Below are 27,952 nucleotides of genomic sequence, written 5' to 3' on the forward strand. Positions count from 1 at the left end.
CAAGTCTTCACTCCTAATGCTGTCAGTCCCTTGCTGCTAAAAGGAAAGGCATTACAGTTATTGCCGGTTCCAGAAGTGCAATACAAAGCAGCAGTGGTCCTCTTCATGGACCTCCTGCCCTTCCAGATCAGACCAGATTACACTGCAGGGTGATGTTCCTCCACTGATATCACCCTAGACTGCTGAGCTGGGAAAACACATCTTCCCCCTGCCCCTCCACCTGCACTTGCTTTTCTCACATATGATATGCATAAGCACTGGGATTTAGCCTTGTATCTCCAGAATTCCTCTAAGTCCTCCACCTGGATTGTTCTCAGTTTGGAAGAGCAGCCATGTAGATTACCCCTTGTTCCAGTTTTAGGACCTGAAAACACATCCTGACCTATCTTTGGCAACATGGCCTTTGACACTGTACTCAATGTTGAGCACTTATCTTCACCGGAAGGAACTCACTTGCTCTACACCCATACCAGGCAGCCCTGGGAAAACAGAGAGGTAGGACTTATGGACTAAGCACCAGAAAGAGAAATTATTACATAATACAATATATGCTTGCCCTGTTTTTTTGCTATACCTCAGGCTCCTGCTTAGGGCTGGCCCTGTTGGAGACAGGATGCTAGGCAGACCCTTCATCCGATACATGACAGCAGTTTCTCGGTTCTCATCATAAAGAAGAGAACTGGCTGTCAGAACAGCTTTGGTTTTCTGCCTCACGTACTATAAGGTAGCCTAAATGCTTTCATTATTCTAGAAAGTCGTTAGGTCTTTTTCCACAGCATACTTTCTGCAGAACAATGTGAAAACCTTTCCTAGTTTCTGCTGTGATTAGATATTTGAGAAAGAACTGTTTCACAGATATGACAAAGATGCTCTGATAGACACACATCAGATTAATATACTGAAATTTAAAAAAATTGATAAAAAAGGCATTGAAAGAAGAAATCCACGAAGTGCAGAAAACACCCATACTATATGCATTCATCTGCTTTATCTCACATTTCTCTGGAAACATTAAGAAAAAAATAACAAGCTGCCCACATACTTAATATCAATTTATGAACCTCTCTTGGCTTTACTGTAAATGCTACCACAAAGGGGAACAAAGAAGGTGAGAAGGGACTGGCATCAAACACAGGACCAACTCAAAAAGAGCCAAGTTCTCAAAAACTGTCATTCTAGCTACAAGTAACTAAATACATTAATATATGGACATCTGTTCAAAGCAAGCTGGTAGCTAATTACATTTATGATTTCAATTTGGAACAGCAAATAAGGAGCAATACTTTTAACAATGTTTTCAGAGCTAAACTACACAATGAATATTCCATGTGACATACACCCTACGCCTTTGCTCAAAGGTGATAGTTTCATCAGGTTGGTTTCTCATTCTGTGCAGAAGAGAACAAACAGCAGGTCCTGTTCGGAACTAGAATAAAATAGGTGATAATGAGTTACAGGTAGGGTAAATATGCTGATGATAAATAAATTTTTGTTATAGCTACCCTGCACTTGGAAGGATTTTGTTACAGACAATGAGGAATAGAATATTTGCTCACAGGAAGCAGAATGAATAGAAAAGGTTCTTTTCATTGTTTGCTACAAAGCTCTGTGCCGTCAAAACCGTGGGAAATTCTCCACTTGGACGTGAACACTACCACTATCACCACTCAGACTAACGCTGAAATTCTTATCATTATTAAGAGTTCACAGAGATTAAACTGTAGTTAAGTCTGTGGGATGTAAGGACACAAACATTATTTTGATCACAGAATAATTCAATTGGAGCAATGCCTAACCAGCACATTTAACCTGACTAACTGGTTCCTGCATTCACTAGAGACATACTGGATAGTTTCTGGAAAAAAAATAAAATACAGCAATTTACAGTTACTCACTGTACAAGGCTTGCTTCAAGTCCTAGTACCAGCTGAGCATGATTATATCCCTGAAAATAATCCTAAGAACTACCACCATAGGTTTTCCATTTTTTATTATCTTTTGATTATTCTGGGGTCAAATTTGCCAATCGGCATCAAAGTTGCTAAATTTATACCAATACTGGGATATTTAGGACTTTCCTAACTGCCAATTCTATTAACTCAAGCCCAAGTTTGAAGAAGGAAGATTTTACTTCATATTGTATAATGCAATTCATTCCCCACTCCTCCCTCCTACCTCTGAAGGCCATTCTAAGCTTAAAACTGCTTTTTCATATTTTTCTGAGTGCCTAACACAGCAGAGCTTTGACCCTCTAATGCCCATACAAAACAATTGAAATGGAATTGATTCTACACTCTATATATGTGGAAAAGATATTTAATTGTAAAATAGAAAAAGTAGGCCAGAGTACAGTTTTAAGGGTAATTCTTCTGTGTACAGTATAGGTAAACTAGACTTTTTGCTTAAGTTTATATAAACAATTCCATAAAAGCAGTGAAACATGGAACAACAAAGCAAAGCACAGAGTTTTATCTTACAAAAAAGGAATCTGCACAGTAGTTGCAAATTTAATGTAACACAGCACTGAACAATCTTAAGGCAGCTCAGTCTAAGCACAGGACTAGAAGCCAGGAACTCCTGAGATCTGTTCCCAGGTCTACCACAGATTCACGTGGTCTTGGGCCAGTCATTTAGCACTCCCTGTGTTGCACTTATACCAGTTATAAAATTGAGACAATAACACTCACTTACCTGCCTCAGGCAGTACAGTAAGGGTTTTTTTTTTAAAAGATTCTACAATGCTCTGAAGATGTAACGTGCTATATAAATCCTAAGCGTAATAGATCACTGCACAGACACACACAAACACAGTATCACAGTGAAGAACAATGATGCTAGGTAAGAGCAGCATCACTACAACATAAAAAAATTACTTGTCCAATTGCATAATTAAAATGCAAAAGTCCGTTTAGAAAAAATGTATCACTGAAATAATTTCAAGGCTATTGGGGAAAATAGATCAATAGGAATATTCTAAAAGAACTAGTATTTGTGTTCCAGTGGAGACATTCTTTTCTATTCATTACTGAACTTCAAAATGTTTGTACAGGAAAATTGTAAGACACACAAAGTGAAGTTTCAATGCCTCCACTACCAAATTTTAAATTGCCTCTAATGTGTAAATTAAGATTTTTTTGTTTGTTTTGTTCTTTTTAATTACAATTACATTCTTCCAAGAAATATACCATCCACAATAAAACTGGCTGCTAGCTTACTTCAAATGACCTATAGGCTAAACGTTTTCCTCATAATTTTTCTCATCTTTGCTGAAAAATACCTATGCAAGATGTATGTGTAGAAATTATAAAAACATGCAGCATATGTACAAACTGAAAAGTTTAAAAAATATTAGCTTCATATACATGTAAATCTACTTGGATATATCTGAAATTAAATATAAAAATTTCACCACCTAAAATAAAAAAAAACCAAAAATGGTTTTCAGAGAATCTGAGACAACTACTTAAAGCTGTACAAAGATTTCCACCTGGAAATGTCTTATGCAGAGAAGTTTAAGTTGTTACTATGTAGAAATAACTGTTAATTCATTTTGTCACATAATTCGTTTTCAAGTTGTCAGCTTAAATCAACAACATCACCCTTAAAACTGTTCTGTTTTTCAGAAGTTAGTTTCATACTAAAATCAAAAATTTCACAAAAACATTGGCTTCTCGTGTTTCTGGATCCCTTCAAAAAGATTTATCAACTCATTTTGAAACTGTAAAAAAAACAACTATTTACAGTATTTCATTTTAAATACTTTTCACAATTTCTAAATTCAGAGTTTTTATGTTACAAGAAATTCATCAGAGCTCACGGCTTAAGTCCAGTTATCAACTTGTAGCATCTTCTCTATCATGTAATCCTGTGTCTGTACCTATATAGCGTACAGTTCAAGATTGTACTGCAGGTTTTTGCAAGTAACAGGCTTTGCAGTATGTTCATTTTTTATTAAACAGCTTCTTTATTAGTCTGGAGGCGGTTCATTGCCTCTAACTTCTGCCGATAAGCCTCTGCTTCTTGTTCTTTCTTTAGAAGCTGCTGACGATATTTTTGTGCTTCTCTGTTTGCCTCATCCAGCTGTTTCTGAAGAGTTTCTCTTTCCTATTAGAAACAGAACCAGCAGTATTTTGTCAAATATGTATCAAATACAAGTTAAAATGGCAAATACTTTTCCTTTACATGCAGCTCAAGTGTTAGGGTATCATGTAGAAACTGTACAGTTCTTACTCGGGCAAACCTATATGAATGCTGCTGTGTAAATTAGACATCAACTATCACACCAGACAACTCCCCACAATAAGGCTTGAAGTGTAAATATAGTAAACCCAAGTTTCTTTAGCTGCAAAGATACAAAGCAAGTCTTCATGGAAAAAGAGTGAAATAAAAAAGTAGAAGCATGGTGATCAAATACTAGCATACTATATTAACTTTTCTCCAATGATTCAATTCCTTTTGTTACCTTTTCAAAAATTGGAATCCAACCAAACAGGACAGTCCCTTTCGGTTGTATTTCTAATCAGACAGCATAATGAAGAACTGTTATCTAACAGCAGTTTGCACTGTAAAGTGACAGCTGCCCACTAAGCAAAATATAAACATAACTGGTTTCTAAATTAAGTGATCTGAAGTGATTGATACAGATGCAATCCAGAGGTATAATTACATCCCCAAGGACAGCACATTTTTATGAATTAATAGGCATTTAGTTAGATAAGCTTTTTCAATTCAAAAGGAGTAACTTAAGGCTCCATCCTGCATACAAGTTTGTTGAGGATGGCTATAAAATGGTTTCCAAGCAAAATAATACAGGAAATGCCACTTCCTATGAAGCTGCCTTAGGAGCTAAGGAGAATGTGTTTCCATCTCCAGTGATGTAGGTACTGTCATTTTGTTTGATGCTGCACTGAACCCAATTGAAAAAGCAATTTGCTTGGAAAATAGTTTTGTTTTGATCTTCAACCAAATACCATTTCATTAAAGTGCATCATACTTTTCTGAGTAAGGTAGTATTTAATTTCAAAATCATTCTTTCCACTGTAGTTGTTAAGTAGCCACAGGAAGGAGGTTGTCAGAGAAGCAAGCTATATCCCAGAAAAACAAAACTCTTATCAAAAACTGAGGCCCAGTGAAAATAAGGTGCCTTTTCACCTTATTCCCATCCCAGCAGTTCAGTATCACATTCCCATTTAATACCTCAAACAGTTGTTAGAAGTTTCACCCCCCACACCCCCATAACAGCATCCCTATTCTTCACCTCTTTGATGCACTCACATATTTTCATGGTCAGAGCCTGAAAATACAAAATACTCTGCCTCCCTTCTACTTGTTACTGTTCTTAGTACTTGTCACAGTCACATTTAACAGTCACATGCTGTGCTGAATGTGCTGGAATATAATGACATAGGTGATCAGATCATTGCTAACAGCAGCATCTGTATAGCAAAAACAACAGGTGAAGGAGAGATGTTATTAACAGGTTATAAAGACTAGCTGTAATACAGAACAGAACAAACTCCATTAACTACAATTTGATTTTACATACGGTTTTAAGAGCTGAAGGAAGCTAGCTAGGGTTTGCTTCATTTGGAGCATATGCTAAAAAAATGAGAGCTCATCTGATCTTGCCTGCTTCTTTGAAAAGGAAGTTCAGCTTCCACCTCTGAAAATTTGGATTCTGCTTTTTAAGCAACTTTATGAATGGCCAACCCAGGTAGCAACTAGACTGACAAATGCCAAATGAATGGCAGAGCCTACATCTCAAAGGATGTGAAATACACCAATGATGTTGAAGCACCAGTCCAACCAAAACTTACTGCTATTTCTGTAAGTCACCTATGTAGTACAAGGGGAGCCAACAGCTTATGTAAAACAGCCTGGTGGATTAGTAAGTTTGTGAAAAGAGCTACAAGACAATTCTCAGGGAAGCATTCAAAACAGTTGATCCTGCTACATGTGGAAAGCAACCTCTCCCTCTTGAGGGCACTCAGCTCTGGGATATACTGAGCTGGGCATTATCTCTCTCATGAATTTGTCACATAAAACCCCTCAGAAATCTAACACTGGTAAGAAGCAAAGCTGCTCTATCTACTGGGCTGCATAAGAATAAGAACCACCAGTAGCTCACCGGCCAGTGGTTCTGTGGTGCATCACAAAAAGCAAGGCACTATCACTACTATGGAGCATATGCAGATTGCAAACACTTGGGGATGGAGAGGTTCTCAGACCACATCTTACGAGTATTTCCCACAGAAGAGATAAATAGATCCATGTACTCATAAGTAGTATAGCCCATTAAGGAAGGGATAGAAAAAAAGGAGAAAACCAAGTCTCAGTGGCAGAGACAAGGAGATAAAACCAGTATCTACCATACAGACTAGCAATTCAAAGCATGTAAATTAGTCCAGCAACTAATAGGTGTAGTTTTTAGACAGTCATAGCCCTAACATAAACAGAATGAGTTAAGGAACTGAGGCCAAGTATACTATCTAACTAGGCAGTGCAAAGAACCCAATGCTTCTGGAGGAACAATTCAGATCTACAGTGGACTGAACAGTGAATATTGGTTCCTTAACTTTTACATCTAGAATAGGGAGGACTATATCTAGTCTGTTAATTTAATCAAATCCAGAAAGTGTTATTAGGGCATTGTTTAGAACACAACTGAAAGTGTTCTAATTATCTGATGTCCTTTTGTATCAGTATAAAAACCTACCCAAGTAAAAAATCAAACTAGATGATCCTGAGTGCTCTTAAGATATCTTCCATTTTATCAGGGAATTTTCTTCATTACATGTAGCTTTTCTTATCAGTCTATATATTGACAACAGGCACACTCATAACTAAAACAACCAAACCAAGCATTCTTCTTAACGACAGAAAAAACAGAGATATGAATTCACTAATATGATTAATCTACAATTATGATTTATTTTTTTTCTTTAGTCTAATGAAATGATTGTCCTGGTTCTAATGCGTGTCACCTTTCAGACATGCAACATGGGAAAACACTCAAATTCAAGAATGAAAATAAAAATCACTGTATGTTAACGAATTATGCATGAAAATGAAAAACAGAGTATCTGTGTGACAGGGTTTTTTTTGCTGCCATTCTATGTTTAAAATATCAAACTGTTTAGGAAAACTGCCATCACCTTCAAAATGAGCTGAAACGTTTGAACTTAACAGACCCAAAAGATAAAATCAAAACACACCACTACAGCTTTACTCATTCACAATACTTTCACAGGAAAGTTTGCCACCTCACACAGATGGGAGGATGTTCAACCTAAAGACTTTCAAACTACAGTTAACTGTTCATACACTATGAATTTAAAACAGCTGAAGAAAGCACTCTTAGCCTTGAATCAACTCTTTATAATTAAATAAAGGAATGAATCACCAGTGAGGCAAAGAAACCAAACAATAAAGGTTTTCTACATTAAAAAAATATTTTAATGAGGGGAGGCATCCCACTCCCTCCAAATTCAAGTATCTACCACCTTCTGTGATCACAAAGTTTGAAGTGAACTGACTTTATGTGCACTTCTTTAATGTCCCTATTACCAAAGTGAGGTAGCACCATACCCCTGTGAACCACAATAAGGCTCCTTAAGTCAACTGGCCTCCACACAGAGGCAGAGGTCTGCATGTGCATTTCCAGTTGTACAGACAGGGACAAAGTCAGTCATCAAAACCTGCACGTAAAAGTAACAGATAGAAGTAACTCATTTAAACCAATTTCTTTTGATATTTGAGAAATGTGTTTGAAATATATAATTGAAACTGGTAATCCCCTTAAAAGAATTATTTGTACTGTTATACCAACTATGTGTAATTAGGAACATGTCAATTTATTCCTTAACCAATCTAGATTTTTTTTCCTTCACCTAACAGAATTATTAAAATACTTAAGGAAACATAATTTCCTTTACGAATAATTCAGGCAGATGTTTAAAAGTGTGAACAAAATAAATGCTTTTATTTTAACAGTCATACATTTTAAAAAATGCAGCAAGAAAATTTCAACTGTCGTGATAATCTGTAATGACCACAAAGCTGCAAAGGCCAAAAGTATTTGATGTAACAACTTAGGGATGGGGAAAGCAAGTGATGAAAGGTGGTAATTATTGTTACTAGACATGGATAACATATAGCACATACTGTACAATAAGAAGTATTCAATTAGGCACAATTTGATAATATGAACAGAAGTTGGAGAATACAACCTTTGATAAATGAAATATCATGGAGTTGACAAGATGAGAACTTACAGCCTAGTCAAGGCAGACAGCAATTTTCATAAACTTTTGACCCAAACTGGTCAGCACAGTTAGAAGGAACAGAAGAAGGAATGAGATGGTTGACCTATTGTGGCTATATAAAAACAGCTACAATTTTAAATTGAACAGCTACATCTATTTGTCATATATAAAATGAAAAACTCTCTCAATGTTGTTAGGTCTTCTGCACTATAATTTAAAAAAACCCAGGATGGTGCAAAGATGCGTAAGAGTAAACGGCTCTAGAATTAAAAAAAAAAAGGGGGGGGGGCAGGGCAGGCAGGAGGGACAGATAAAAATTGACAAACACAGAATCTTACTGTTTCACATTTCCATTAACAGTTATCTAGATATCATGAATGGAAAGGAAACATTGCTAAAAATACGATCTCACAATCAGGACAAGCATGTGGTCATAACAGAAAGACGAGGGTACAGTACTCTCATTCACTGCTGGCGGAAAGAGTCAAGTTACTCGATAATATATTGGTACTTGGTTTTAAAAACTAGCTAGTGATCTTAAACGAAAAACAAAAATATTAACTTATCATATACTTAAACAAGTGTCACTTTTATGTGCACAACCAGAGGATGAAGCAAACAGCCGTCCTATATTTTTTTACAACTTTGTAAAAGATTAATTCCAGTAACAGGGGAAACTGAACAAGTTATTGTTTCACATGCTTCATTCTGTGGCAACACAGAAATTAAACTCTACAACAACACAAAAAACAACGACCAGATACTCAGTGCTGAACACTCTCATTAACACATATCACGTAATATACTCCTTACTTCTATTTCTGCAGACTCCACACGATTTTCAACAATCTCAATGCACTGTCTCTTCACTGGCGGTTCTTCACTTATCACAGTTTCTTCAGCAATGTCTGTTGCTGGAACTGTTAATACTGAAAACATATTTGTACACATAAATACTTCAAACAATATTTAATTATATGATTTTATATAGTACAAGTAATTTTATTAACAGCCATAAAATGCCGACACTTTCCCTTATGAAAACACAACTATATAATAAAGTACATTATAAAGTCAGCATGGGGAAAATGTACTAAAAACTTTAGCTGCTTGTATGCTACTAAAGAATTTTAAAATTATTTGTTACTGAGGTCTACAATAGTTAGTTGTCACTCTTCGGTATCTTTGCTGTTTTTCACAGAGTAAACAGACACAGAAGTGAGCTGCAGCAGAGTTATCAGTCTGTCAGTTCTGTAACTTATGTAGCAGACCATCTTTATAATGTTTCTTAAGCAAATACTAAATACAAAACTGGCTTTTGATTTTGATTAATTAGAACACCTTCGGTAATCTGAAAATCCAGTAGTTACTAACCTTGAAGGAAAAAAACTAGGGATCTAAAGAAATTCATACTCTAATTTACTCATGCAACCATCTGGCAAATAAATGTTCTAAGTGTTACTTCAATTACTACCTACACACACTCATGCTTTCTGATATGTAGCTGTACTTCTTCAGACAGACTGCAAATCAAATAATTTGTCTCCAGTGTGCAACTCTTCAAGCTCCACACTGGGAGTCCTCATGAAGAAACCAGAGAAAGAATCATTTTTGTCTAAATAGTAGTGGCAGAACATCTTAAAAAGAAACCACCCAAAACACATGCATGTCACAAAATAGCATTTATTATACTAGCAGCTTCCACAAACAAAGTGCATATGGCCCAACAGAACAATTGTGTCACCCTGGTTTCACTGGTTCTGCCACTGCTCCTCTAAAGCCTCAAGCATGTAAGGACTTGGCTTTTGTTCTGTTAAGAACACACTCCATGGGACTTGCACAGCTTGCTTCATGCATCAGATTTCTAAATCCAAGTCTCACCACCCCACAGTATTTCCCCCAAGGCAACAGCAAAAGCATCGGAAGAAGGCTTTTGTTTTACTCCATCTTCTAGTTTTCATAACAAGTTTGCAAGAATCAAAATTATTGAAGGCAAAGCAAGTAGTTATCACTTTCCCCTTAAATGTCTCATTTCTCTTCCATGCAGTTTAGTAATTCTTCCATTCTTTCTCCTAATGCAGAGACTCAGCTGACATGTGGTAACTCACTAAGCTGCAGTAGCTCATGTGTCTAAGCCTTTTGCAGTATAAGAATTCAAAGACGTATCTAAACTGATAATTACAAAAAATTGTCCAAGCTATTTGCACCTAACAATTTTTTATTATTACTGTAACTAAAATAGTTCCTCAAACTCAAACCATACACATTTCCACTCACCTTGCTGCCCATCTGGCATGGTCACAATGATTGGTTGCCCTATTCCACTGGTTGGAATTGAATGCAGATTACCAAGTTGAATGCCATCTGTAACTATAGTAATAACTTGCTGACCTCCAGAACTGACAACTTGCTGAATAGCACCATCCACGGATTCTGCAGTCACAACTTCTTCTGTGGCCACAACTATCAACAGATTAGTAAAGGAATTAAGTCAATTTATAAATTAAGCTTTATGATTTCAAATGCATTTTGGTACAGCTGAGAAAAAATGTCTTCCCTGTCTTTTAAAATTTGATACCCTCCACCCCCCAATTAATGCATGACTACATATTATATTGTTCATAGAAATCTTCCACCAGGCCAACATAAAACACTAGCATTTTGAAATACACATGCAACTCTGTCCTGATTTACCTTGCTCAATATAATAGTTTTTTTTAATTTAGCATGTTTCCTAATAGATACAACCCACTCAAAACTGATGCTTTGGGTTCGGCGTTAACATAGCAGCAAGAACAGGAGTTGTTTTTAAGAACACGAATACCTTTTGCATTGTACACAAGCTGGACTAAGTTCTCCTCAACCAGTGTCTTGCCAGGTGTACCTCAGGACCCAGCCCTGATTTTTCTGCTTACCATAATGGTCTTCAAGACAGTAACAGACTGAAGGACCTCTAGAAAATCCTAAAGTTTTGTCTGTACTACATGGGTGCACCAAATACTACCACAACTCTATTACAAAGTAGGAAACAGGACTAAATGAAAAGTTTTGCAGAGTTGACATTTTTACACCTTTGAAGGAGAAAGGTAAAGCTTAAAAAGTAATATAAACATTGTATGTACATAATTCTATAGGTAAAAGTAAAAAAAAAAATCCCAGCTGAACTAAATATTTCAAATTCATGATTCAATAATGAGTATACAGCAGTGACCTCTCACAATTCTATATTACATCTATAAATCAAGGTAAGATAAGGGAAAGACTGCATTCAGAACTACAACACATACCACAGCTTGCACTATACACTGTAACTGAGGTCTCGCACTACCACCCTTATTTCTTAAAACAAGATACTGAGACAAAGAACAAGATCACTAGTAGCGCAATCAAAGAATTTCAAGCACACTAACTCTGTATTTTATTTTCAATTTGTCATGGTAAAAGCAAATCCTTTGATTTAAATAACAGGCATTAGAGTGCTTTCTGTCTACAGAGATGAAATTAAAACCGTATAGACCGTGTTGTGATGCTTGAGATGACAGAAGGTAGATAAAACCCTGAAGCTTTCATCTTTTAAGTTAATTACAATATAACACACACACACAAATCACTCTGTAGTTCAAATAATGATGCAGTCATTGTCTTCTGAAGATCTTTATGTTCAGAGATTACTGTCCTACAGCACTGCTTAAATATTCACAGAGTGTTTGTTTATTCAGTAAACCAAAATAGTAAGTCCTACATGAATAAGTGTTGTTGTATTGAACTTGATTTGGCTTCCAAGTACAGGCTCAGCAGTAAGAAAGACCACTGTCGTAAAAATTCTAAGTTGCAAGTGCCAATACTAGCTGCTGTGGCAAACAGCTCTGATCATTCAGTTTCAAACTCAACATTGGGCTGTCAGTTCTAGAAGGAAACATTATCAGGACTTCTTCAGACCTTGAAAGAAAAATGGAGATTTTGTCTAAAAAGAAGTTATGCTATATAAAAGAAAAATATCCCCATAAATACAGCCCTTATTCCCTTCTTGCTCTCCTTCCATATCTATATCCATATAATCATTAGTTACCACACTACTTCTTATGCTGAAGGAAGCTGAAGACGTTCAAAACAGCAGCACTATTATTTTCAAGAATCTCTGCATTAATGTGCATTATTTTCTTCTGCAGTGTCTGCGGGGGGAGAACACCTGCATATGCAGTAAGCATATGCCTAATTCCAACATAAGCACACCAAATACTGCATTCCAAATACACATAAGCACATCAAATACTGCATTCCAAATACACATCTTAAATCAGATTTTTCTCTAATCCAGCTCTGAGTTCCATACACACATTATGCACCACATTTGTACGTGAAGTCCATGTCCTTATATACACTTCATTTGAGTAACAATTAAAAAAAGCATGATTCTATTCAGCTCCAGTGAGAAGCACCTTCCTTTCTTTGGTTTTACAAAATTGATGTTTTTTTAACTGTAAGGCATGAGAACTAGGGAGAAGGGATCAGGCAAAGTTAACTTTGAAAGAGGAGAAAAACCTAGACACAAACAACACAAAAGGCAGAACCTAAGTGCTTTATCCAAGCTTATACAGTCTTAAATACAGGAGGCTAAATAGAAGGTAAGAACCAAAATGAGAATTCTCAGTCCTACAATTCTTGAGCGTATTTATAAATGGATCTTTTACAAGATAAGCACAAAGAGAAGGGGGCTTTTTGTTGTTTCCTTTTTTTTTTCCTTGAACACACTTACTACTGATGTACAGGTGACAAAAAGCTGCTTTTTGTACTCTTTACACTTTACAAACTATTAAAGGAGTGAGAACCCAGGAAATAATATGCAGACAGCAAGATGCTGCAAGATTGCCCACACATCTGCATAAAAATCAAAGCAGAAGAACTGAAATAAACAGGAGGGTTAGGTGTGATGCACACTGCATTATTGAAGGTAGAAAGCTACTCCATCAAGACTTCAAGCTTATTCCTTCCTGCCTCTCACCTCCTGCCTCCTCTCTGATAATATATATCTTTGGTGGTTTACTGACACGTAACACAGGTTACACTGCACCACTGCAAGGGTAGGGCCATGAAAGATGAGAAGACTCCGTTACCAAAGTTTACTGCTGAGTCCTGAATACACATTTAATAGTCCGTAATCCCATGCAATCCCTCCTCAAGTTCCTCTCTCCTACAATTAGATCTGAGTATCATTGAAATATATTAATTGATTGAAAAAATCAGCAGCTGCTTCTGTAACAAAAGGCACTGCATTCTGGTTTTGAATCATCCACTTCACTTGCAATATTTATATGTCATAATATAGTATAGCTATACTTAGGTACTGCTTTGATAAGTAGTAGTAAAGCTGTATTAAGAAGAAATCCTGTAGGACTTCAAAACACTTAGAGACGAAAACTCAGATATATGTTGGGATGCAGCTGTCATGCCGGCAAATCTTAGAGTACAGATCTCTTCCACATTTTCAGTGAAAACTATGTCCTTAAGAATGATGTCTTCTGCAGAGCTGAATTCTGTGAGAATTTTTAAGTACAAAAGACTTTGGCCACGCAAAGTATCTCAGTTCTGTAAAATTTATCATACTGACCATCACCAACAAAAAAACAAAATTAATGCATTTCCTTAGAAATGTGTTCAGAAAAATTCAGGTTACCATAAGCATCATAAATCCCTGATCAACAGAGGGTTGTTGCTCTCCATAGTGATCTCCAGTCACTAGCTTTAAAGTTAGGCTCATCTTGCTACATATCGTATCAGTGCTCAAAATCCCAAGCTAGCCTGGAAATAAGGCTGTAGTGCTACATATCAGTATAATAAATACTATTAATACTAAATAAACAAAAAAGCAATCTGGCCTATTATAAAACTCCAGTAGTTACAGACATACCATACTGCCTGAGAAAACTGGGGAGTGATGCATGCAAAACAGCATTGGGCAAGTAAAGTACGCATGAAATACTTCACAGCTTTCTTCAAAAAGCCAGGTCTCCACCAAAACACCTTTTGGGACTTTCAGAATAACAGACATTTTTATCGAAGTACACCATATAGCCTACTTCAGAGACAAAACCTAGGGATTTCTGTGTCCCAAAGCTAGGTAACAAAGAAATAACATAGCACTTGACCTCCTAATTGCTAGTTTTACCCGATTTTTATGCAACGGCAAGATATTAACGTACACCATAACTGGAAAATATGGTCTGGAACAGAAGTTTAGTGGCATCCTCTTATAAAGTACCTCTAAATAATTCAGAAGCTTTTGATCGCGTTTTAACTTAATTGTAGATGGTATTACAACTTGCTTAAATTATAAGAGGAGGTCTTTTCCTTGCTTATACTTCTTTCTCAGCCCTGTTAGTGGCAATGACTAGTCTTTATAATCCACTTTGATGCTGTAAGACTCGCGACTGCCATTTCTTTCTTCACTTTGCATATTGTAATGAACAAAAGTGAAAAAGTACACAAAGCAAGCAACACATTATTCATAAAGAATGGAGAAAGATATCCAGGGCAACTTGCAGAGTACGAAACCTTAACCAAAGGGTTTTTTTCAGACAAAGCATTAACTGGTAAAGATCCATGGGGCAGGGGTGAAGGGTTTTTGTGTTAAGAAAAAGGAATGCAAAACTTGCAAACTAGGGGCAATGGAATTTCTTGTGTCTTTCTGGCTTCTTGTCATGGCCTTATGGAATAAGAGAGTGTGCATATGGCTGCAGCAAGGGATGCAGGCTGCTTTTTCCTAGGAGAACAATAATGTATGGCTAGGCTTACGTTTACCTGAAGTGCCATGGCAGCACATCATTCTGAAGTGGGACATACTAATCACTACATATTATTATAAACGCAAGTAGAATGCCTCAATGTTGAAAATAAGACCCATAGACATTCCAATGGGAAAACCGGACATTAAGATCACCAATATTCTTGTGCCTTTTGGGTGAAAGATTAAGAAAACTGCTGACAAAGTATATGCAAACAACATGGGGGGCCATTTCCCAATATTTAGCAGAAAGAAGGATTTAAGAAAACACTCTCCCACCACATGCAACTAAACTGTATGTAGACAAAGATGTAAATTCAATCTTCTGAATTATGCTTGCTTTCAGCAAGATGAATGCTACTCACATTAGGCCCATAGGTATCAGCTGTGGTCAGAAATCTTATTAAGAAATAATTGTATACATGAATCTGGCAACCTTCCAGGTAAAAGCAAAGGAAAAATTTTGTTCATGCTGAAAAAAGGAAGGAAGATTGTCATCTCATTTCTGTATGAGCTGTACCTCCAGAAGTGCCAGTTATGTACTTTTAGTTTATTAAATGAGGTTAAATGACTTAGCTTTCTAACCTGGTGTTTCTGAAGAATTAGACAGTGGAGCTGATGCTTCTGCTAAAGCTGCCAATGTGGCTAATACTGATGTTGATGAATTTCCAAACTGTACAGCAGACACTCCTGTTTCATCTAGTAGGATGAAAAAAAAAAAGTTAGCTGACATTTAAAAGCAGTGAAGTCCCGTTTTTATTATTATTGCACTGAAGCTTCTAAGACACACTCTGTTCTCAGCAACATTCTGCCGAACCAAAGTGCTATTCTAAAGGCAAGTTTGTTAAGCAAATACAACTTCGGATAATTTATCTCTGTGAAGAATGTTGTTTTAAGTACCTAGATATTTACAACACACAAAAAACACTGAAGAGGAACATGGTAACTAGTCTATTCTTACCACTGTTTTTCCTCAAGCCTTTTCACTAAATGGTGAAAACTAGTTAAAGTATAAAATCCCAGTAGCTATCCTATAGACATCTAAATACCTGTTCCATTTGATGTATTTGCAGAAGATACCAGACCTGTTAGGTTCACCACCCCTCCAGGTCCAATGATGAACTGTGGTGTTGCTGCATGTATTGTCACAGTGTCCGGACTCTCTGGATTCGTATTGATTTGGTTCTGCATTGCAATCTAGGCAACAAAGGTAATATTATAATTCCAATTGTAGCTATAAAGGAATTATTTACCAAGAACTAGAATTACTGCACATTCCAATCAAACAGGAAAGACCTCCCTCATTATACCCATGCAATATACACACATCATGTCACATCTTGTGCTCTGTGTAAGTACATGAGAAACATGGTTTTTTGGGTGAAATCTAAAGACAAAAAGTCTGTTGAAGTGAAAGACAATAATGACACACCACCACTTCTCCTTACTTACTTTTGTGTACTTATCGTACACAAAAAGGACCATATAAAGATAAGCCTCTTGTAGATATGCAAGCTTATGTATCTAAAATAGAGGCCTGAAGAACCAAGACTGCTGTGGCAACTACATGCCATGAAAATTGACTCTGACAGCTTAGTAATTGCCAAGAATTGTAGATGGCAGTCTTCTTTTTGTCCTTCTTTGAACTATTATTGACTTTTATTTACTGTATCCTTTCTGCAATGAAGAGGAGGCTAAAGGAACAGACCAGAAGTTCACAAAGTTCAAGATGTAGAGGAATAACAGATTTACACAGTGGCATAATGGTGTTTTTCATTTGCTTTCTATTCTTTTCTCAATAATGCTCAGCACTTAATTTGTCTTCAAGAACACTATTGAACAGTAAGAACACTATTGAACAGTAAGAACACTATTGAACAGTAAGAACACTATTGAACAGTAAGAACACTATTGAACAGTAAGAACACTATTGAACAGTAAGCACACATTTTCATGGAAGCATCTATTATAATCCCAATCCCAATCATTTCTCCAACAATTCAACCTTTGTGTTTCTAATTCAAGAAAAATTGCCATCTTTTCTCTCCTTTCCTGATCTCCAATTGTTAGGAAATTAACATCCATATATGAAGCTAACTGAACACTAGGGTATAGTCAAAACGTACTGGCAGAGCAGGGAGTTAAGTTTTACACCTTGCTTGTGAAGACTCCACCTAGTTCTGTGTACTACAACACTCAAATTTAAGAAAATAACGCATACTTATCCTTGACTTTGTAGGTGGTGAAAATGTTCTTCTGCCAACTAATGTTTAGTAACATAAATCTCATTTCCATGTCATGAACTAGACTGGAGTTTAGCATTACCAGTCAATATATGGTCTCACAGCTGCTGTATTAAAAGCTTAGGTTATTACATGTGTAAACAAGTACTTTGCTGTAAGTTCCCTTAACATCATGAATCAGAAATTACCTGTAATATTTCTGCAAGGTCTTCATTTCCATTGTCTACTGCAATATCTAATGCCGTTTTGCAAAATTTACTCTGAGCATGAACATCTGCTCCATACTTTATCAAGAGTTCTACAACTTCTTGGTGGTTATGTTCAGTAGCCCAGTGAAGTGCAGTCATTTTGAGCATGTCCTTCGCATTGACATCAGCACCATGCTACAAACAAAATCATTGCATAACTATGTCATGAAAATTACCTGAATTAAATAATGCTGGTCACAGAACAAAGCCCCAAATTGTCTTTCTCCATCAGTAATGTCCTGTTATCTTACATTTACAGATTTAATAAAAGTACTTCAATCTAACTACCAAATAAATTATTTACCTCAAAGGACTAAAGACTCCCTAAAACATAACATGTCTTGGTTCTAAAAGCTATTACTCACACAATGCCAAATTAGGAAGTAGTCTTATTTTGAAACAGAAATAAATAATTCACCTGAAATCATGATGATTTTATTGCTAAAATAAATTAGAGTTTAATAGGAAAAAAAAAAGCACCCAATGCACACAGCACAAATATTCATATCATTTCAATGTTGGCTTCATAGCTAGAAGGAAATTGCAAATATTTGATCATAAACCATTGTAATATCCCCGCCTCAGACCTTGTTTCAGCAACCTTTACCTTAAGTAAAACTTCTACTATGCTGGCATGGCCTTCTGATGCTGCCATATGTAATGGAGTTCTGTCCACTTTGGTTCTAGCATCCCGACTTACACCTGCTCGCAGCAACACTTCTGTTGTTGAGTAGTGTCCATACTGTGCTGCTAGATGAAGTGGAGATGTTCCCAACTGTAATGTCACAGAAAAAGTGGAGTTTTAACAGATGTCAGTATGAAGTATTTCTTATTATTATGGAGTTACCAAACTCAGGTGTCAGGCCACCACTTCAAAATAATTTTCTCTTGCCATCTCGAGGAAAGATGATGTCAGGGCTTTTACAGAGTATGAAGAGGAAAAAAAAAAAAAGGTTTGGTTTGGTTTTTTTTTTTTTTTTTAATACTCATAACACACTAAAACCAGCTCAGTGGAAGCAAGTTTTTGAGGTCTGTGCTATGTTTTTTCTGTCTTTGAGGTGTGATGTTTCAAGAGGCCTAACCCCATTTTTAGTGTTGGTCAACACGCCATACCAACACTGGAAGGGACCTCTGGAAGTCACTTAAGTCCAGTCTCCTGCTCAAAACGGAGACAACTTGAAAGTTAGGTCACTAAGTAGATTAAGGCTTTTAAGGGCTTGTAAATACCCTAGCATTTTAGGTACCTGACCTCCCTATACAACCTATTAAAAAATAGGCACCTCCAAAAGACAACTCGGAGGCCCTACATCAGGGAACTCTCAGCTGCACATATTAGATAGTTGGGACTGCTTTCTTAATTCAGCACTTTTGCTATATTAAATGCATAAACACAGTAACTAGAAGGATGATTGCTGCTTTCTCCCATTAACCACTTGAAAGCTCATCTTAAAAGCCACCAGAACGAGCTCATTCAGTCTGTTACTAAAATCAGTAGGAGGTTATACAAAGACACAGACAGTTTTAATTTTGAATTGGACATTAGATGATGTGACTGCAGAAATCCAAGAAACTTGCAAGGCTTGCACTATAAATGCTTAATTGTAATAATCCTATTTTCTTCTTCAGGTGAGAAAAGCAAGAGGATTTACCGAACACTGCAAAAGTTTTCATTACCCAATCTGTGGTAAAAGGTGCTCCATTGGCCATCAAAATGCGAACTTCATCATCTTGACCTGCTCGTGCAGCTTCTAAAAGTTTCTTTCCCAAATCTACTAGTGACATCTAGTGAAGGACATAAAGGAATATAAAGAAAAAATAATAATATTAATACTATTTTAAGTACACAGATGCCACTGTCATTTTATGATTATTATTTCTGAACTACTCTGAAAAGTTAAAAAGCTGGAGTTGGTATTTTACCCACGAGAACAAGCTTTACTGATTGCAATAAGCAGCTTGATTTTAGAACTACTTTTGTCAGCCAAACAGAACAGACACCACGGTAAAGATTTCAGTATTACAGTACTGTAACCATAGCAGCTGTAAAGTTATATCAAACTAAATTTAAAGTGAACTGTATGTACATTTCTTAGAGCAGAAAGTGGTTTAGAAGCTCTCACCTGATACCGCAACCTTCTGTAGCTTTGTCCAGCTTTCAAATGGTACTACATCATGGCTGCTACGTCACACACCCAAAGGCACTACATTCACTTATCCAAAATGCCTACACGTATTTAAGAGGTACCACTATGCAAACGCATTTAGATAGATATGAAATGCAACACCGTTCTGATATCTTGTCTGTCCATCACTATTACTTCATTTTGTTCACCTTAAAATATAATTTCTGTCTTCCTAGCTACAAAACGATGCAATAATCATATATTACTGTACTACATGCATCAGATATACGAACTAAAGTGTCTGCCTGAAAACAAATACTACCTGCTTCAACTATCTACAGTTACTAACAATATGTTAAATGCAAAATTTTGACTGAGACATGACCAAGATACTAGCTGAAAAACTTTCACATCATCTTTAGATTATGTCCCTCTTACAGCACTTGAAGTTCCATATAATACAGAGCATGCAAAACTATATGTAGACAAATGACACCTATCTATGTTTCTGTTGGATCAAAGATTTCCTAGTATAACATATTTTTAAACCCACTCTATTTCATACGTGCTATTAAATTTGTTCAGTAAAAAGAAAATTTAGAACTAAACCATAACTCACACTACTAACCAAAATATACCATTAGCGTTTTAGTCCTATACCTATATTTTCCACTACCAGGATGGTAAAAATGGAATTACTTTCACCAATTTAGTTTCCAGTCACAAGCAAAGTTAAGCCTGTATTACTAGTAACAGCAGTTGCAATGCCATGCACACAATTTCCTACACAGAGTATATCAGTTCAGAAAGAAATCCCATTAAACATACACTTCTATCACAAAACAAACATATTTAGAAAGTTCTCTGCACCTGGCTCAACCGGCAAAATTTTTGTGGTATGTTGCTCAATAAGCTGAAAGCTATTGACTTGGGAAGAAATTAGAAAGGAAGACAGAAATACTGCAAATGCAGAACTCCAACATGTATCAGTAGAGCCATGAACTGGAGCAGATTACCTCTTTGTCTACAGAACTGACTGCAGGCAGCAATATCCCCTTCACCAAAATAATACTCCATTTATGTCCATCCTTCTAATACACATGGACATGTTGATTTGTCTCCAGCCAGAAAAGGGAAGAGGAGCAGGAAGGTGGCAGGACAGGACAAATACTGACAATGGGAAAAGGAAGGAAAAAAGGAGCACAGAGTCAGATGCAGAGGAAGGGACAACAGCCGACTCTCTTCCATAAAGAGAAAGAGCAAAAGAGAAACAGGAATATAAGAAAATCTACTATCCCTGTTAAAGGGAGACACTAGGAGCAATGATATAAAACAGTAACACGACAGAGAGGGCATCTGGCAAGTGCAGCACTGAAATGAAGGAATATAGCGCTCCCTTTATATTGCACCTGTTTCGGGTTTTTTTGGCGGCATGGGGGGAGTGTGCAATTTAAGAAGGAAAAGAGCACACGCAGACACACACACTTTTTTCTGGTGGTCTAATACCACCACATCAAGGTCCTCAGAATCAAAAGGAAAGCTGGAACTTAATGCAAAATACTGAAGTTAGTAACTAGTTCAGAAAGACAAAAATTCATTTTCCTTGTACTTATTTGTCATGGTTTAACCAGGACATTATTTTTGTTTTAAACACCAGTAGAGAAAAGGAACTAATAAAGTCTCTGTTTGGAATTACAAAATATTTGAGGCTGGAGGGGGACAGACCTCTCAAGGTCACCTAGTTCAATATCCCAGTCAGAGCTGGTTGAACAGACTCAGGCTGCACAGGGCTTGGTTCTGTTGAGTTTTGAAAGTCTCTGTGGACGAACATCCCTCCACTTCGTCAACCTCATTCCAGTGTCCAACCACCCTCACAGTAAGAGCTGCCTTCTGTGTATACCTGTCTTTCTCCACTAACCAAAAAGACAGCCTTGATAACAAGCTTATACTTTATGTGTTAGACAACAAAAATAGGTAAATTAAATTACAGGCCATACATTTAAAAACTACACCTATTCAGAAGCCACTGACCACGTCTATACTGGTGAAATAAACTGCAAAGTTGTTACCAACACCCTATGCAGCAAAATCAAGCAGCAAAAAGAAAAAAAAAAAAATCAATTATGGTGGCCTGCAAAATACAAGGCTCACTCCCAGGAGATATACGGACAAACTTCAGCCTGAGATCAACACCTTTTCAGAGTCTCTCTGAACCACTACTGTTGAACACACTGTCAAGAGTGACAGTACATCAGTTCTCATCTCAATGCAAAACTGAACAGCTTTGTACTACACTCAATAAGAACTGTTCTAATCGAGGAAAAAGAGGGACATGGAAGATCATACGTGACGTAACCTTCATTACCACGTATTACTTGCATTAACCAACACTCTCTTGGTTGATATAAAGTGTTTGTATTTTAAACAAGCACAAAGCATCACAGATGTTTACATATCTTTCATGATGTAGAATTTTAACTTTAGTTAAAACAACATGCATTTATTTTAGAAGTAAAAGTTTCAGTTCTCATAGGGTACTTGAAAGCATGCTTGGGCCATCTAGTGGAAGAAAGCTAAAAACCTAGCAAAATTATACTGTTGAACTCAAAGATAAAAAACACTTTGTATGTCACTAATACACTAACAACAGTAACTGAAGAGGCCTTTCCAACGCAACTCATGCACATTTAGTCACTTTCAACCAATGAATACTAGCATTCACAAAATTTCTCAAGAGTAGCTGATTTCTACTTGGCAGATCATTCCAAGGACCAGTAATGCAAGGTCAGGAAACCCTTGAGTAATAACATGCCCCACACTTCCCCCCATACTCTTCCACTGCTAGCACTGAGACATACCAAGAAGGGTCTGCAGTGTCAGAATTTCCCTTTCTGGAAAAATTCTTCAGCTGCTCTCTTGAGATCGTTTAGTAACACTACAATAAGCAGTGATACTATCAAAAGCAAAGTTCTATATACAGTACAATAAAATATATTTAAAATTGAAATGAGATTTCCATTTCAAAGCAGCACTCTTAGTTAAGTACTGGTGCTGCTTTATGTAGTGTCACAAATCAACTCTACTGAACTGTGTTAGAGGTTACTCTTCAGTAACTGTGTCATTTCTACCAAGCTTGGCTAGCATGACGGCTGGGTAATGCTTTATCCGAGGATTCTTTCAGACAATAAAAACATCACTGGCTCTGAAATAAAGTTTTGAGACTTTTATAATTATTCTTATGGCAATCTGAGTATGTTTTTGGACTTCTAACAGCTCCTGCACAACTGTGGGAACAGAAGGTTTTGTCTACAATTGAGTAAAGAGGGAAGAGCTTCTGCTGGGTTTGGACTTCTTTGTATTAACCACCTCCTGAACTTCCACATTTCATTATTGCAATGCATTCTGTACAGTATCATTAGCCAGATGCCACAATTAACTGGTAATTAAAACTTATATCAAATTATTATTGCAAATTCTATTATATGCAGAAGTATATTTTACTTCTGTTCAATAGGAAATCATACTGCTTTTTTGTATCCATCTTAGATTTAAGTTTTTATACGTTCTATAAAACTCTGAACATCATGCTGTTACCAGAGGAGTATATAACAGCACTTCAGCAGAGTTTAGGTGGAACTGTGTGTGAAAAGGGCTCTGTGGGGAGGGAGAGGAGCTGAAAAACACACAGCTTGGGAAGCCTGGGGTACCACACCACAGCCTACGGACAACAGAGCAGACGAGTCTGCAGTCCAAAGGAAGAACACTAGGTTTGGCTTAAAATATTGCAGCACCTTTCAGACTGCTGTCCTGCCCCAAGGATCCTGGACCCAGCCTTATTCCCCTTCTACCACTGCAGTGGTGAACATTAGCTAGTCAAAATCAACAGGCACAAAACAGTTGTTGCAGAACATCTGCTAACATGGAGAAGTCACAGCCACCAGTGTATTTCTAACCAAGGTATGCTCCTAAAAGCGACATACTTACACCAGAAGAGCATGGTCTGCAGCAGTGCAATTTACCAGAAGGGAAACTGAATCAATATACACTGTATCTGTGATAAGGATTTCCAACCACTCCTAAAAAACCCAGGACGAAGTTCCATAAAATGCTAATTAAATAGGTTTCTCTACTGAAGTGACATGCAGCAGAATTGTGCTTGGAAGATAGCTTGAGACCCATCATCTCTCACACCCATTACATCTGGAAAAAGAATGCCCTTTTCAGAATGTCTTTTTCTTTCCACTATTTCAAAAAAATCAACCTGCTTCGCCAGACCTGGTCTTCAGAAACACTATCATCCTACCAATTTCAACATTGCACAGTATCGCTAGAAATTTAGAATCGTAATTCCTAACTAATTTTATATGCCTATCCATACCAAGGTCAAGAATATCTTGAAGTACAAATAGTTAGCAAAAACTACTTAAACCTTTAATCAAGCACTCAGTTCTGATCATTAATAGAATTGAAATAATAGGATCAACTTGCTTTATTTTTTTAATCCTTTTTATATCCTGATATAACAGCGCAATACTTGAACTCAGAACAACTCTTCAAAAAGTTTTTTATTTCAATTAGTTTTGTAACTTTTTAAAGGAACCAGAAGGTCTGCATTAAACCTAGGTGTATTTCCATGTGCTAGCATCTCTTGAAAACTTTGGTATGATTTTACCATATATATCATGCAATAGTGATTACAGTGACTTACGTGGGATAAACTCAAAAAGTTCCTGTATTGTTTCCTAAGGGAATCATAGCCTTCCAAATGTGTTTTGACAATGATTTCATATGTCATACTTCAATTCTCAATATAAATAATCATAGGCTTAGAATATCCACACTTCTATTATGATAATGAAAATTACACTAATATACTGATTTAATTCAGTGCTTTTATTCAGTCAGCTTTAATTCCAGTGCTTTCAGCTTTCCTCTATGACTGTGTTGTGTTCATAACTAAATTCTCTCTAGTTTGTTTAAACAGCAACATGACCTTCATGTTGGACTAAGTATGCATCAGATGAAAAATATCTGATCTGAGAAAAGAGATCAGAAAAGCAAACATATTGTTGAATAGCTTAGCGGTTAAGATAGCCAAGCCTGTATTTATGCAGGTCTGTCCACCAATTAGGTGCATACATTAACTTAAATTAGCACCAATCATCCATGTAACTCCATTAAATAACGCAGATGGTAGGAAAGTCTTGTCCTGAAAAAGGAGAGCGCAGATTTGGCCATTATCTGCAACAAAATGCAACATCTAAAAAATATTGTTATGCAACAAGGGTGAACCATTGGCACCAACCAAGACTTGGGTTGGCACTGCCAATAAGCTACAAACCTTTCCCAGATAAGTTTGGCACTAGATGCCAAAAAGGTCACATTACCGCAGCTATGATTGGCATGAAGAATCCAAGGGTTTGTGACATAGCCTTTGAACTGTACTACAGCCTTAAGAGTATGTCTCAGATTAATTGAAACTTGAAAATATCCTCAAACAAAAGTCACCAGCCTCTCCAATTAAAGCATCTGTTTTATTATGAGGAATCTTCCTCGACAGTTTCTGTCTGGCACATAGGCCTTAAAAAAACCTAGAAAACAAACTGCTTTCAGCAAAGAAAGCAGGTCACAAACAAGACTCTATGCCTAGCGTACGCTCATCTGCCGTGCAGACTCTTATTTACGCAGCAGATTTATGTACCCTTACGGGTATTTCTGTGTGCATACACTCTTCAACCGAACTGCTTAGTCTTACTAACACTTCAGAAATCGTGAATAATTTTTAAAAAAAAATTAAAGTACTCCAAGGTGGACATTCACAATTTTTAGCACATTTAATTCTAATATGCAGCATTTGCCATTCAATAAAGGCTACCTTAGTAAGCAGGTTAAAGGACAAACATACATCTGCTTTAAGTTAAAAACTCTAAGCACAGACGACTTCCTTCAGGGGATTTCACCGGCGTGCTACCAGACAGCGTCTCACCAGCAGACACTACCTCGACTAGCAGGAGAGAAAACAAAAACCACAGTCCGAACGAACGCATCGTACCCCACGTTTATGCTACGCTCCCGTCCTACGCTTTATTAAGAGTCCAGAGCAAGAGTTACAGATTCCGGGTGAGGGACACCGCAGCGGAGGGAAGCGCTCCCCCTCCCACCGAAGCCGCCTCTCCTCAGGGCACCTTTGGCGCCAAGCGCCGGCACGCAGCTCGGCCGCCCCCGGGGCGCCGGGCCGGGGCAGGAACCGGCCGGCCCGCCCCACGCGAGGCCCGAGGCCGTCCCCACGCGGCCCAGACCAGGCTGCCCGCCGGGGAAAGACGCGGGACGAGCTGGGCCCCGCTCTGCCCCTCAGCGCCTGGGCCCCTCGCCAGGCGCGTCGCGCTCGCCCGGGCCTGCGCGGCAGCCGCGGCCGCGGGAGAGGGGCCGCCGCGGGCGCTCGGGCCCCGAGGCGACCCGCGTCGTCCTGTCCCGTCGTCGTCGTCGTCGTCGTCGTCCCCCCAGCCCGCCCCGCCGGCTGCGCGGCGGCCCCCGACCCCGGCGCAGCCCCTGCCCCACAGGCCGCGCCCGGCGCCCCGCGGGCCGCCCAGGCCGCCACCGCAGCCCAGGCCGCCGCCGGCGCTGCCCGCGCCCCCCGCACGGCGGGGTCCCCGGAAGGCCGGCCAGCGCGCCCGCTCTCCCCAACAGGAAATCCTGGCTGGGCTGGGCGCTGCGGAGGGAGCCGCGGCGCCGGGTTCCGGGGGAAGTGGAATTATTTTTTACCAGCGAAGAGATCAACTTCCACATCCGGTAACAGGGCCCTATACAAAGGCGCAGACTGACCTGGAAAAGCTTGGCCGGCCCGGGGGGGGTGAGGGAGAGACGGGGCGCGGGGATGGGGCCTTACCGTGCTGCCGGCCCGGCCGCCGCCGCCGCGACAACAACCAGGGGCGCCGGAGGCCGCCGCTCATCGGCGCCCAAAAGCCCCACACAAAAGTCCCCGCTGCGCCTGGCGGAGGGACACGGCGAGCGGAGCGTAGGGGAGGGGCGCCGCGCCGCCGCGCTGCCCCGCCGCCGGCGCGCGCCCCGGCGCGAGGCGGCGCGGGCCGCCCGCGGGCAGCGCTTCGAGGGGCGCCCGGCACTTACCATGGGGCGCAGGTATTATCTTATTACACAAAAATCCCCGACAAAAGGGGCTCGGCGGAGGGATACGGCCTCGGCGCCGCCTGCCGCGCATGCGCGGCGGCGCGGGGAAAGGCGGGGAAGCGGGCGCTAGAGGGGCCCGCCATGTTCCGTCCCGCTTCCCGCCCGGCGGGGGGCAGGGCGCTCCCTGGCCGCCCGCCCGCCCGCAGCCCTCGCCCGGCCCCGGCGGGTGGAGGCGAGCCGTCGGCGTGCGGTCGGCGTGCCGGGGGCGGGGGGCAGCCTCCCTAGAAGCGGCTTAAGAGAGGGGGTCGCCACCCCGCACGCCGGCCGCTTCGGGGCTCCTCTTTGCCACAGGGCGGCGGGGGTTGCGCTTCCCGCCTCGTGGCGGCCGGGGCTCCGATGGTGCTCCCAGGCGAGGGGGCCCCGCCTGAGCGAGGACTGCTGCCTTGCCTCGCCTCCCCGGGGTAGGCCTTTCGCGCCCCTTGGGGAGCCTAGAGGTAGGGTTTGATACGGATGACAGCTGCAAAACGATCCTAAGCCGTTGCTGCTCTGTCAGAGAGCTCTGGCCTTCAGTCCCAAACTGGCGTTGGACCTGACATCCCAGTCCCTGAAGTGCTGCTCCCCGTTCCGTTTCAACAGTGCAAAAAGGTCATGCTCATGTTCTCCCCAAAGCTATTCCAAGTCACAAATCTGGTACCACTGTAAAGCGGAGAGCCCGTAATCTACATCCTTCAGAAAAAAGTACCGATCACACAAAATTCTACTCTGTTGTTTCGGAGGTGGTAATACCTACTAGATAATCAGAGGAATACTTGTAGCAACATTGTTTACAGATCCATTATTTTTTGCCCTTGACTTACCTAACACAGCTTTGGACAAAATAGAAAACCATATTCCAAAGAGCGAACGTCATCTCACAAGTATCACAGAACTGAATACTTGAGTCACTCCTGAAATGGACCCATTCAGTCCAGGAGACAAAACTGCATCTCCCATGTGCGGCAGCAGAACAGCCCCTCCTGGCCAAGTGTTATGGCAGGGCTTACACCACCCTGACTGACAGGACTCCCTCCAGTTCTGGCAGTATTTTTTTATCGGAGTTAGGCTACAGGGAGGAATTCTCCATGCACTTTTTGAAAAGCCAGTTAATCCTTCTTTATATGTTGTCACC

The 27,952-nt window shown here is 39.2% G+C and overlaps 1 protein-coding gene across 7 annotated transcripts; it reads right to left on the bottom strand.

Moving 5' to 3' along the window:
• Positions 1-2,302: 2,302 nt before the first annotated feature.
• On the bottom strand, positions 2,303-26,809 carry GABPB1 (GA binding protein transcription factor subunit beta 1). Of its 7 annotated transcripts, none has more exons than XM_075045177.1 (9): positions 26,785-26,809; positions 19,211-19,318; positions 18,144-18,311; positions 17,477-17,671; positions 16,095-16,242; positions 15,631-15,744; positions 10,542-10,727; positions 9,078-9,193; positions 2,303-4,104 (listed from the first exon to the last, which is right to left on the bottom strand). In XM_075045177.1, exons 1-9 carry the CDS (start codon positions 26,785-26,787, stop codon positions 3,952-3,954), a joined length of 1,191 nt encoding a protein of 396 aa, XP_074901278.1. In that variant the 5' UTR covers positions 26,788-26,809; the 3' UTR covers positions 2,303-3,951. The 7 variants fall into 7 exon arrangements, with proteins under 7 accessions (XP_074901278.1, XP_074901284.1, XP_074901282.1 ...); XM_075045183.1 differs by having other exon boundaries at positions 16,131-16,242; positions 26,785-26,808; XM_075045181.1 differs by lacking the exon at positions 26,785-26,809 and adding an exon at positions 26,546-26,663.
• Between the last annotated feature and the right edge of the window lie 1,143 nt (positions 26,810-27,952).

The sequence above is a fragment of the Buteo buteo genome, chromosome 13 (genome assembly GCF_964188355.1).
Source record: "Buteo buteo chromosome 13, bButBut1.hap1.1, whole genome shotgun sequence".
Classification (NCBI taxonomy): Eukaryota; Metazoa; Chordata; class Aves; order Accipitriformes; family Accipitridae; genus Buteo; species Buteo buteo.

Excerpts from the sequence above, each read along its gene's own strand:
- GABPB1 (XM_075045177.1), bottom strand. Across the intron at positions 18,312-19,210 it reads CACCTTTTACCACAGATTGG|TTGGGAACATCTCCACTTCA; the intron begins GTAATGAAAACT and ends GTGACATTACAG. Across the intron at positions 16,243-17,476 it reads ACCTTGCAGAAATATTACAG|ATTGCAATGCAGAACCAAAT; the intron begins GTAATTTCTGAT and ends TTTGTTGCCTAG.